At 38.8% G+C, this 12,531-nt stretch overlaps 1 protein-coding gene across 1 annotated transcript in view; it reads left to right on the forward strand.

The window, feature by feature from the left end:
* chrna4b (cholinergic receptor, nicotinic, alpha 4b) overlaps positions 1–6,463 on the forward strand; it is a gene marked incomplete at its 3' end in the record, with an annotated part of 36,927 nt that extends 30,464 nt beyond the window's left edge. Inside the window, exon 5 of the mRNA XM_084332571.1 lies at positions 6,338–6,463. Within this exon, the coding sequence (XP_084188697.1) occupies positions 6,338–6,463 (126 nt within the window). The remainder of the gene's footprint in view (positions 1–6,337) is intronic.
* Positions 6,464–12,531: the final 6,068 nt, after the last annotated feature.

A 12,531-nucleotide genomic window follows, 5' to 3' on the forward strand; every position in this document is an offset into this window, starting at 1 on the left:
CAGGTTCTTTATTAATGTTTCTTTTTTAGTTTTGGAGCCGATAATTAGAATTTCAGTTTTGTTCTCGTTTAGTTTCAGGAAGTTCTTACTCATCCATTTATTTATTGCCAGTAAGCAGTCTGTAATGGAGCTAATCGCTGTATCATTTGGTTCAGCAGATATGTACAGTTGTGTATCATCCGCATAGCTATGGAAATCTACATTATGTTCTCTGATGATATCACCCAGCGGTAACATGTAAAGGGAGAAGAGTAAAGGACCTAAGCAACTCCCTTGTGCAACTCCATAGTTGTTGTCGTATATATCAGACATGTGATCTCCTAGTTTAACATAGAATTTCCTCCCTCTGATGTATGTTTTAAACCAGCCCAGCACATGTTCTGAGAAACCGACATGGTTTTCAAGACGATCGATTAGAATATCGTGATCGATTGTATCAAATGCTGCACTGAGATCTAACAGGATAAGGATGGAGATCTTATTCTCGTCAGAGTTTAGTCTGAGGTCACTGATTATTTTGGTGAGGGCAGTTTCAGTGCTATGATATTTTCCAATGACTATTTGTCCCAGAGAAAGCTGTTGAAACTGTCCGGTGCACGCCAATACATTGAGACATAGTCGTATTTATTATCATTGTAATTTAATTCCACGGATATCTGTCATATTGAAGTGATGGCAATCCCCAAGGGCTTGTCCCAAAGAAGGCTCTTCCAAACTTGGGTGCACGCCAATAAATCGAGACATAGTCGTATTTATTATCATTATAATTATTTAATTGCACGGATATCTGTCATATTGAAGTGATGGCAATCCCCAAGGACTTGTCCCAAAGAAGGCTCTTCCAAACTCGGGTGCACGCCAATACATCGAGACATAGTCGTATTTATTATCATTATAATTATTTAATTCCACGGATGTCTGTGATTGATTGATTGATTGAAAACTTTAATTAACAGATTGCAGAATGGGTACAGTACAGTACAACTCAATACACACAATTGTTAAGGGGATGAAGACCAGAGAAAGACTTTCGTCTTGTTTACATCAGGGTCCCCCATTTTCAATTCATAATGACATTTATGACATACACAACATACAGATATAAAAATCTAATCTACTCATCTAATCTAATCATGACATTTATGACATACATGACATACAGATATACAGTACTGTTACATTTGTGACATACAAGATATGCAAATATACAGTACTGTTAAACAGAGATCCTAACAGTAAATATATACCGGTACATACGAGGGGGAGGGAAATGTACATGAGGGGGTGGGTGGGTGGGTGGGAGGGTGTTCGGACATTTACGGGGGCCAGTTTCGAATTGCAGCCTCCCGTAGGTGCTCTTTGCTCTGTATGCCATTTCAAGAGCCAATCGCACAGTCATTCAGTATTTACATTACTAAATGAGATGTCATGCTAATATGTCATGTTCTACAGTAGGACTTACTACTATAATACCTAATAAAACAAGTCATTCGAATAATAGAAGCCTACTGCTGGAACGATTCATTTTGCACGTATATATACAGTGAGTGTGTGTGTGTGTGTGTGTGTGTGTGTGTGTGTGTGTGTGTGTGTGTGTGTGTGTGTGTGTGTGTGTGCATGTGCGTGTGCGTGTGTGTGTGTGTGTGTGTGTGCTCGTGCACTGAGGCTGCCTCACTAACGCATTTATTTAGTTTAGCAATAGTATAGGAATACATCAAACCAACAATAAATTATATCATAGATAAGAAGACAGTATATGGCATATTAATAGAGTATATTCCACTATACAGTAGCTATATCCGTGGCGATCGGTTTAGTTTTCACTGCGACAATTCACAGAAGGTTAACCCTTTCACTGCCACACAACAGCTGGCGACCGTTGGTTGTGTGATAGTAAAGGGTTAACCTTCTGTCGTGTGGCAGTGAAAGGGTTAATGATAATGAAATATTGTCATATTAATTATCATTATATTTATTTAATTCCACGGATGTCTGTAGTATCGGCAATCCCCAATGACTTGTCCCAGAGAAAGCTGTTGAAACAACGGGCGCACACCGGTCTGTCCGACTTACGACTGCCTTTTCGAGTACGTAAATCCTACAAAGAGTTTACAATACGAAGCCGTTCGAGAATGCAGAATAAGTACTAAATCGAGTTACAAAGGAATTCCGAAGTTTTACGTATGTCCGTTCGAGAATGAGGACCATTGGACGTATAGGTATAGGCTACCAACATGCAACTATGGTATGTCTTACTGTAAGTACAGTATACCCACCGTGCTTAACAATGCACACAACTCATTCAACAACACTGTTAGCCCTAAATAGCAATCCTGTGCCAGCTGTTACAAGTTACAAGTTGATCATGTTCAAGCATTAACCATGGTGCATTACTCTAATATTTGCATTGTTTTTAACTAGCCATCATATGCCTTACATGGAATAACATGGAGTCAGGGCAGTAGGTTGGCATAAGCTGCGATTGTCAAGTTGTCAAAAACAACCGTTGTGCCTCGTTACGCATGGTGAACAGACTGTTGTGCCTCGTTACGCATGGTGAACAGACTGTTGTGCCTCGTTATGCATGGTGAACAGACTGTTGTGCCTCGTTATGCATGGTGAACAGACTGTTGTGCCTCGTTACGCATGGTGAACAGACTGTTGTGCCTCGTTATGCATGGTGAACAGACTGTTGTGCCTCGTTATGCATGGTGAACAGACTGTTGTGCCTCGTTATGCATGGTGAACAGACTGTTGTGCCTCGTTATGCATGGTGAACAGACTGTTGTGCCTCGTTATGCATGGTGAACAGACTGTTGTGCCTCGTTATGCATGGTGAACAGACTGTTGTGCCTCGTTATGCATGGTGAACAGACTGTTGTGCCTCGTTATGCATGGTGAACAGACTGTTGTGCCTCGTTACGCATGGTGAACAGACTGTTGTGCCTCGTTATGCATGGTGAACAGACTGTTGTGCCTCGTTACGCATGGTGAACAGACTGTTGTGCCTCGTTATGCATGGTGAACAGCAGGGGCGTTTTTAGGGTTAGAAAACATTGGGGGCTTCAGTCCGGGGGGGTGGAGGGGGGACACACAGAAATACGCAATTTTTTAATTAGAGACGAATACTGAAGAACTAGATTCGAGTTTTTTTAAGTGAGGTCCAGGTCCATGAGAGGGATCTGGGCAGTCCCCATAGAAAATTCAAAGTTAACAGGACCAAATCATCAGTTTCTTATTTATTTATTTAACCTTTATTTAGCCAGATAAAACATTGATATGGTCCAAGAGGCCCCAACGAGGGTACAAATATACATACATACATACATACATACATACATACATACATACATACATACATACATACATACATACATACATACATACATACATACACACATATACACCAATAACAAAATAAAAACACAGTTAAGAATCATACACATAAGCAAATAAACAAACAAACATTATGCACAGCCTATGTAGATTTGCAAAACACTAAACACACTTGCATTACATTAGACACAGAATGTCAAATTACCACACATATGAGCCAATTGGTTAAACACAGCAATCAGATGCACAAACACACCATTGCTTAATTGTAGATACACCAATCAGGTGTAAGCACTATAAAAATGCAGCAGGTGAGTTCACCTGCCTTCAACCAAAATGGAAGGAGAGTGAAGTACTGTACACAGAGAACGTGAAAATATACAATACATTCACCAAACACTACACAAGATGACAAATGATGCAGACTGATGAAAATATAAATGTTCTCTCCATATACCCAAATCAGTCAACATGGAGAATCACAACAAAATAATCTCTTGCCAGATCCAGCTAGGCAAAGAGATAATGTCTAGTATTTTCTGTACTCTATTTAAATGTTTTCTATTTTTGTTTTTGTTTGACTGTAATTTTAACCTGTACTGGATACAGTATTTTATGTTTGTCTGATATTTGTTGAGCTTACTGTGTTATGCACACTTTAGTAGCATGAAAACTGGGACATGTTTTGTTGTGATTCTCCATGTTGAAATGTTGACTGATTTGGTTATATGGAGAGAACATTTATATTTTCATCAGTCTGCATCATTGATTTTGGTATAGAGAATATTTTTTTCATCAGTCTGCATCATTGATTTGGGTATATGGAGATAAATAAATTATATTTTCATCAGTCTACAGCATTGGTCTTGTGTAGTGTTTGGTGAATGTATTGTATATTTGCACATTCTCTGTGTACTTCACTTACAGTACTCTATTCACTGAGAAGTAAAATTGCTAAATGTGTTTTAGGTTAAGCACAGCAGTGTGTAACTAGTTCAAACTGAATTAAGTCATATGAAACGTGTGTTTCATATGGTAACAAAATGTAGTTTTTATAAATTAGTGTATAGTTTGTGTTTAATTTAGCAAAGGATCTGAGGTGTTCTGATAATTGTGTGTGTGGTTGTGCTAATTGTGTGTAGTGTTTTGAAACACCGGGCCCTGTTTTCAAAATCGTGCTTAAGCAATCGAAAAAATTATATACATAATGTTTCAGTCTTCTCATGAAAAAAGATTAGATTTTGGGGTCTTTTCCTGCCTTTGGTCCGCTTTGCATTCACATCTCAAATGAACTGCAGCAGGGTTCACTTGCAAGAGTGAATGAGCTTTCACACCACCCCAAACCAACCGGACTATCCGAGGAAATGAACCAGGGTTCGATTAAAGCTTATTATAGTTTATCACAGTATCATGAGCATGTCTTTGTCAGTGGACACTGGACATGGGTATGGATGGCTCCAGGTGCTGCTGCGTTAAAGTGCACATCTTCAATACCTATCTGTACTATTTAAAAGCACAGTGCAGGACACACTCAAAGGTTATCGCACCTCAGAGATGGCAGTGGACATGTATGACAGGACAAAGGCCATATGTAATGGCCTTGGGATTGAGGAACATACTACCAGCCAAAGGAGGAAGCAGAAAAGGATGGACGAGTAGTTGAGTCATCTTGTGGCACAAGCTCAGACCTCATGGAGATCAGCTGAGACAGAGACTGTTCTATCCAGTCCTCGACAAAATGCTGCAAGAGCTTGAGAGCAGGTTCTCATGAGTTGGAGAACAACGTATGAGAGGCATACAGGCATGTTATGCAGCCTCAGACAGTTTCGCTCAGTGGAATTGCTGCAACCCCTCCCCACACATTACAATATCCAACTACTGCCAGAGGAGATCACAGTTGCAAAGTGTTTCCTGGCCAGGACAGGCAGAGATGCAGTCCCTACTATCCAAAGTGTCTTTTCCCTCCTGGATGATAATAATAATAATGCATTTGATTTATAATGCGCCTTTCAAGACACAAAAAAAAAAGTCCACAAATCTGTGAATGAAAAAATTATATAGGATCAAATGAAAACTACTACTTGCTAAAAATCGATGTTTAAAAGTACTAAAAACCAAAGAAAAATACCAAACACTAACAAACATTCAGCACAGACAATGGGGATGCTTCCACCAAAAAATAAAAATAAAAATTTAAACAATTTTTATTTTATTTTTAGATCCGGGTCTAGGAGAAAAACATCCGGGGCTAAAGCCCCGGAAGCCCAGGGCTAACGAAGCCACTGGTGAACAGACTGTTGTGCCTCGTTACGCATGGTGAACAGACTGTTGTGCCTCGTTATGCATGCTCGTTATGCACAGACTGTTTTCAACATAGGTTCAATTTATGTCAGGTTGATTTGATCAGTTAGTCCTACAGTGGGTGCACTTGGCAGCTCATTGCCATCAATATGTAAAATTATGTGGATGGATGCATAGAACATGATTGACTCTCATAATTTGTTATGTGATTTTAAAGTGTGTACATTTTCCAATATTTACTGTATAATTTACATTGCAATCCTTATCACAATCCTTCCTGCTCCGTATCGAAGCAGGTGCTGCACTTCATGGTTTGGGGAGCAAGGTTGGTCTGTTGTGCTGCTCTCTGTATATAATGTTACACTTACCTTGTGCTCACTAATTAATCAAAACGTGGGAATGAATTGTGTCTCGTGTATACGAAATAGCATTTCAAGCACTCAATGCAGTAAAACGTGGCCTATATTTTTTCTTTTTTATCTCTCTCTATGGCCACTCTGGGAAATTGGGAAACATTTTGGCCTTCAATTTTTCATAAGCAAGACAAGCTAGGGATGACTGACATTTAGGAGATTCTAATGAAAAGAAATCAGTCAATCGAGATCAATCAATCAAGGGTGGAAATTGACAGCTTGTAAAAAAGAGAGGTGGTGTGAAATGTCCATCTCATCTGTGTTCTCTCTTTTCTCCTCTCCCCTAGGTGAAGGAGGACTGGAAGTATGTGGCCATGGTCATTGACAGGATATTCCTTTGGATGTTTGTACTGGTGTGCATACTGGGAACCGTGGGGCTCTTCCTTCCACCGTGGATGGCTGGAATGATCTAGAACCTTGCCGGTGTGAGAGTGATGACTTCAAGAATGTTGAAGAAGAAGAAGATGCTTTGTGTCGTAAAGAAAATAAGTAATTTTTAATGACGATAATTTATTATCTTTTTTCTTTTTAAAAAGAACTCGCAAACCCCATGTATTTATCCAGTTTACCCTGATTATCAAAAGGTTTCTTGCTGAGAAATGGATCGAAATGCCTTTCATTGATTCCACTGGACGTATAAATTCTTTATGAGGGCAAAAGGCCGACTGTGAAAACATCCTTCCTCGCCGCTTCATTTTGACATTGAGCTTTACAGCTCAAGCTGTCACACTCACAATGTTAAATGGTCGAGGGATACCCAGCACTAATTTATAGCTGCTGAAAACCAACCTATAGACATGAGTAATGGGCAGGGACAACAACACAGACCTTTATTTGTTTCCTGGGGTGAAATTGTCAGCTTTCAATGTGTTTATACAGAATGTAAGAATATGTTCAACATTTCTGAAACAGATAGGTTGTCAATGATACTATCTTGACAACGGCATCGTCGATAGTGCCGTAGCTTGTGAGTGTATTAAAATCACTACTTCATTGTCTACCACAACCTGATTTATCATCTTACCAGGGTTTGAGAAATGAGTAGAACTGAATTAATTCTTCATTTTGTATTGATTTTCCAAGTTAAAGAAATGGTCATTCACAAAGGAGTATTGTGCCCACCATTCAAGTACACCTTTACCATCAGATATGAAACAGATTAGACATGCAATTTCCTCTCTTATTAATCATTTCATATTGTAACACTTCGATACAGACCTGGCTATTTTAAATGCAAATGTTCTTCTTCTGCAACAGCTAGATTCAGGGGATGACCACTATAACATTACAAAGGCTTTGTTAAAGCCCAGGAGTAAAGATGTATGATGCTGTATGATACTGTAAACTATTTGGTGGAAGGTGACTGCTTGCAGGTGATACATAACATTTGGAGTGCACAATACACCCCTCCCTCTCCATTGTCAAATATCCACGAGAGATATTAACAGTTAACATTAAATCTTGGTCAGAAAGCGTCACAAATCAAGGACATTATGAAATAATTACAACTGTGTGAGATGTTAACAGAAAGCATGATAATGAATGGTGATGTTGTTATATCTGTGTTGATGGCTATGAGCTACATATTTACCAATTGGCTCAGTGTTTCTCTTCTGGCTAATTTTGCAATGAAGGTACATTTTGAAAATGAATCTAAAATACTAGAAACATTTTGAGGTACATTGTGAGCGAAACCTTTGGGACCATTGTGTGCAGTGGTTATATTTTGCTGTACACGTGAGCAATTAGTATTTCTTATCAAAGGATGAATATAAGGCAAGCGTACAGACTGCCGGTTATTGAGTTTGATTAGATATTTACAAATATGTGAAATAACAGAAAATTGAGACGTTTTTGTGAGCGGTCAACCCCAAATTTAAGAATTGAGCGCAGGTGTTGCGACAAATTAACTTCAAGGAATCACACTTTACAAGATTGAATGAGGTTTGTGCCCATATGTTCTTGATCTTCCTTTAAAAGGCTTTGCTAAGAACAAAATGCATTAATTTGCATAATAATGCATCAACAGGATTTCAGCTGTATGCACTTTGTCTTGTAGTGCTTCAGAAAAGTGTAGCAGCTTTCTAACCGACTAAATGGCACAATGGTTTTCTGGCTGGTACGCATGAATATTTTCCCTAACGGGGTTGCACTTCCGCGTTCGGTTTGCACGATCTGATTGGCCACTGACGTTTCTGGTCATGTGACATGTGCGCCAATCGTATGACGCCTGTTTCTATCACCGGTTAAGCTTAGGCACTCTTTCGAAGTTGGTTAAGGTTAGAGTTTGTCTTAGAGCAGGGCGATAGAACACAGCCCTGATTCCAAACTCTAACCTTAACCAACTTCGAAAGAGTCGCCTAAGCTTAATCAGTGATAAACTAGGCGTTAGGTAGTTTGCAGGCTGTTCGAGGCGGAAATAGGTGCAGAAACAGGCGTCACGCGATTGGCGCACATGTCACATGACCAGAAACGTCAGTGGCCAATCAGATTGCGCAAACCGAACACGGAAGTGCAACCCCGTTAGGGAAAATATTCACGTGGCTGGCACAGCTGGTACAGCAAGTCAGGAGTGGGAAATTGAGATGGTCATATCGAGTGATCCATGTATTCCACACTAAAACAAGTTTATCTCGTAAACTGAATAGAAATTCATTGAGATGCAACAGGCTGCACTTAGGGCTCCCCAACGTATTGAAGGGGTGATATGAAGAGTCGGATGATGTTTAAGAGTCACAAACCTAAGTTAAGTTATCCCAATATTTCTGCTGATAATAACAGCCTACACCATCGTCTTTTTAATAGACATGCATATAAAGAAACAATCCAATTTAAAATGTGTCCCAACACCTTTATTAGCAAACAAGACAGTATTTGAATGATTTTTAAAGCTTAAAAAGTGTTCTTATTAAAGCCAAAAGATGAAGCATGACTTCCCCATGAAATTGTGACTATTTTATTTTCCTCTGGGGAAATTTAACAGTATACAGTACAAGGGGCTTGGCATCTTTTTGAATGAGATACATTATATCAGGGGACTTTTTTCATTCTTAAAATTAGCTCTTGATAAAAAGGCTGTCAGTATGCATCAGCTAAAGTTCGTTTTCCAATTAATTTTTATTTATTTTTTATCCTCTTTTTCTCCGCCTGATTTTCTGTGCTTTTCCTCCCATCCCAATTTAGTCGTTGTGCGCATGTGCCCCATACTGGTCGGTCAAGGGAGCCCTGAAGTCTACCACATGCTTCCTCCGACACATGCGGAGACAGCCAGTGGCTCTCTTTTCACCTGACAGCGCGGACTCTCATTGGTGAAGTGTAACGCGTGGGAGGTCACACTGCCTTCACCACTTCCTGTCTTTTGCTGTGCAGGCGCCCTGACCTGACCTGTAGGAGTCGCTGTCCACAATGCCAGATTACCACCCCATCGACTTCCCTCCCGCTAACTCAGCCAAACGAGTTAGTATGACGGCTGGCCCAAGCCGGAGGCAATGCTGACACCCGGATTCGAGACCGGAGTCTCTCGCATTGGTGACGAGCGCAATCTCCACTGCGCCACCCAGCCGCCACTCCAATTCATTTTTAAAAGGTTTTCTCACAACATGTTGTGCAATGTTTTGCCATTTACAAGTCAAACAAAAAGATGTGCACATGCACAAGACTGATATGGTCCACCAATCCCCAATTTTACCTTCAAATCTTAAGAATGTCAAGAATATTAGGAGTAGGCTACTTGGAATTAAAACACAAGGTATTTAAATAGGTTTTTGTGCAAAAGGTCAGGGATTTTAGGTTGTAATTCTGCAAAAGTAGACATTTTCTTAAAAATGGCCAAGATTATTTTCTGTTATTTTATGCATTTTGAGTTACAAGCTCCCAAAGTAAGGAAAATGCCATCCTATGACATCATCGTATTGGTTGAAATTACATCAATCGAGATGGTTGAAAGGATTAGTCATGTAAGGATGCAACAATTAACCAATTTCACCATTAACCACAAGTATACATTTCATTAACCATGAGCATTTTAGAAACTAAGTCTTTGTCTACAGTCCTCAATGATATTTTAGCCTGTTTTTAAGCTAAGCTCAGCTATTCAATTGTTTGCCTAAAACTAGGCATACCATTTTTCTTTGCATATACTGTACAGGATCTGAAATGTTCTTTCAACTATTTCAGTCAGTGCAATATGATGATGTCATAGGACTTTTAGACAGAAATGTATAGCTTGACTGTCTAGAAATGTAATGCACAACTATTAAATTGGATTGCGTAATTTTTTCTATTGTGATTATAATGCTCTCATAATATAACCCACACAAATATGAACAACATCACAAATAACAAACTCATGTTCAAAGTAATACAATATTTGTTCTTAAAAGGTCCACTCAAAAACAAATTTTTTGGAGGCATGACTTTGACTGTACAGAACCTGTCACCAGAGCACCTTTTCTACATTCTTCCCCTGGAGAAGGAGAGCTTCTCTGTACTTCCCTGAAATCTGAGTTGTATGTGTGATGTCACTAATATGTCAAACAAATCGTGGTCCAATAAGTGGTAACTTGACACCTTTAGCTGCAGGCAGCAGCACAGAAAGCTGAGTAGATACTGACATGTCTTGAAAGAATATAAGCTGCCAACTTGGAATTCCTGGTAAATGTCAATGGGTGCTTGTTGCCAATTTGTATATTAATATAATCTCAATCTGTATCAAGGTGTGATGCTGCTAAGCCAGTAGTTGATTGAACAATGTCGTGGAAAAAACATATTTACAAAAAGTGTTATTCAATATAGAAATGTTGTTTAAGATACATCTGAAGGGGATATTTATGTTGTCTGTGAATGTCAATTCAAGTCTACATACTGTAGATCCATATAAATCTGTGCTCTCAGCGGTTTTAAAAAACACAATTTCACAACTGATAATGGTAGGGCGATATGGCCAAATTTTTTATCACGATAACATTTTTCATATCGTTATTTTTATTAGTATTAAAAAAAAGATTTAAAAAAAGTTAATTATTATTTAAACAACAAATGTATGTTTATTTTGCAGCAATTCTTTGTCGTTGCCACCATCTTTATAGTGTTACAGCCCCTCACACTCCAGTTCTCAGGCTGCAGCTGGTTTGAAAGCGAAAGTACCAAAAAAAAAGTGTCTGTGGCTCCAGGGGAGTTGAACAGTTCTGGCTCTGCTAGTTTCTTTTCTATCTTTTGCCGCTTCTTTGGTGGACAAACCACCGCACACATGCACCGTGACTCGCGACTGGAGACTAGCTCTGCTAGCACACATAGCCTACTGTGTACAGACGGTTTCAAACTGTATTTTAAATTAGAAAGAAAACAAAATAAATGGACAAGAGAAAAATAAATCTCAATTTGGTCAGTATATCATTTGGACAAGCAAAGCCATTACTTTAAGTTGCAGGCAAGAAAGACAAGTCTGTCCACTGTCTCTGGTTTTAAAGCTGCCCTGTTGCAGGTCACAATACAAAAAAGAAATATTTTCTTTTTTTTATTATCGATATTATTTTTATTAAAATATATCGCGATAATTATCGTTATCGTTTTATCGCCCAGCCCTAAGTGATGATGAGCGTTACCGTTTCACTTCTGCCCATTCACACTGCTATTTAACCTCAGTAAACGCATGTAATGTTATACCCGAAAATTCCCAAACAGATGACCTCAATCTTGACCTCAACCAACAAACTATTGTATTTCCACCAGCTCAGCAGAGGAGCAGCCATTGATCTGTGTGGAAAACACAGACAGGAGAAAATGACAATTAAGCACAATATGGAAACGCAGCACTTTCAACAAGGTGAAATACTTGCATATTACTGGCAATTCATTGATTTCGATGCAGTATACAAATAAATGGCTTTGGTACAGTATATGCAAAATAAAAGTAACCGGATTGTATTAAATCCCAAGATTTAAGAATGAATAATACAAAAGAGAATGCACTTTAATAATACAATGTTAAATCCAGTGATGCCACAGATTACTTGTAAAAAATTATCTGATTACTCCTTTAAAAAGTAATCTAGTTACTTTACTGATTACTTGATTATCAAAGTAACTTAGTTACTTTGAAAGTAACTAGGTTACGAAGTCGTCGCCGTCCCCCCTGCTGCTGCCACAACATAAGAATGACAACAGTTTTTTTTTAATAATGCTTTATTGAAAGTGCATAATGTCATAAATCATGATTGGCTGCTCAGACAGGTCATCATGAGATGTCATCAGCCATCAGGCCATATAAGGTCACAGCTGTCCACTGCTCAGGCACTCTAGGACAGTGGTTCCCAAACTAAATAAAATAGAAAATGTATATAATATAATTTTAATTAAAAATAAAATTGTAAAACCGTTGTGTAATATAAAACATGGTATTATAGTTTGTTATTCTCTCAAATTAGGCTTATCATTATGGGTAAATAGTGGTGCTTGTGCGTGATGACAGTTTTACTGACGC

The sequence above is a fragment of the Notolepis coatsorum genome (genome assembly GCF_963971535.1).
Source record: "Notolepis coatsorum genome assembly, chromosome: 17".
Classification (NCBI taxonomy): Eukaryota; Metazoa; Chordata; class Actinopteri; order Aulopiformes; family Paralepididae; genus Notolepis; species Notolepis coatsorum.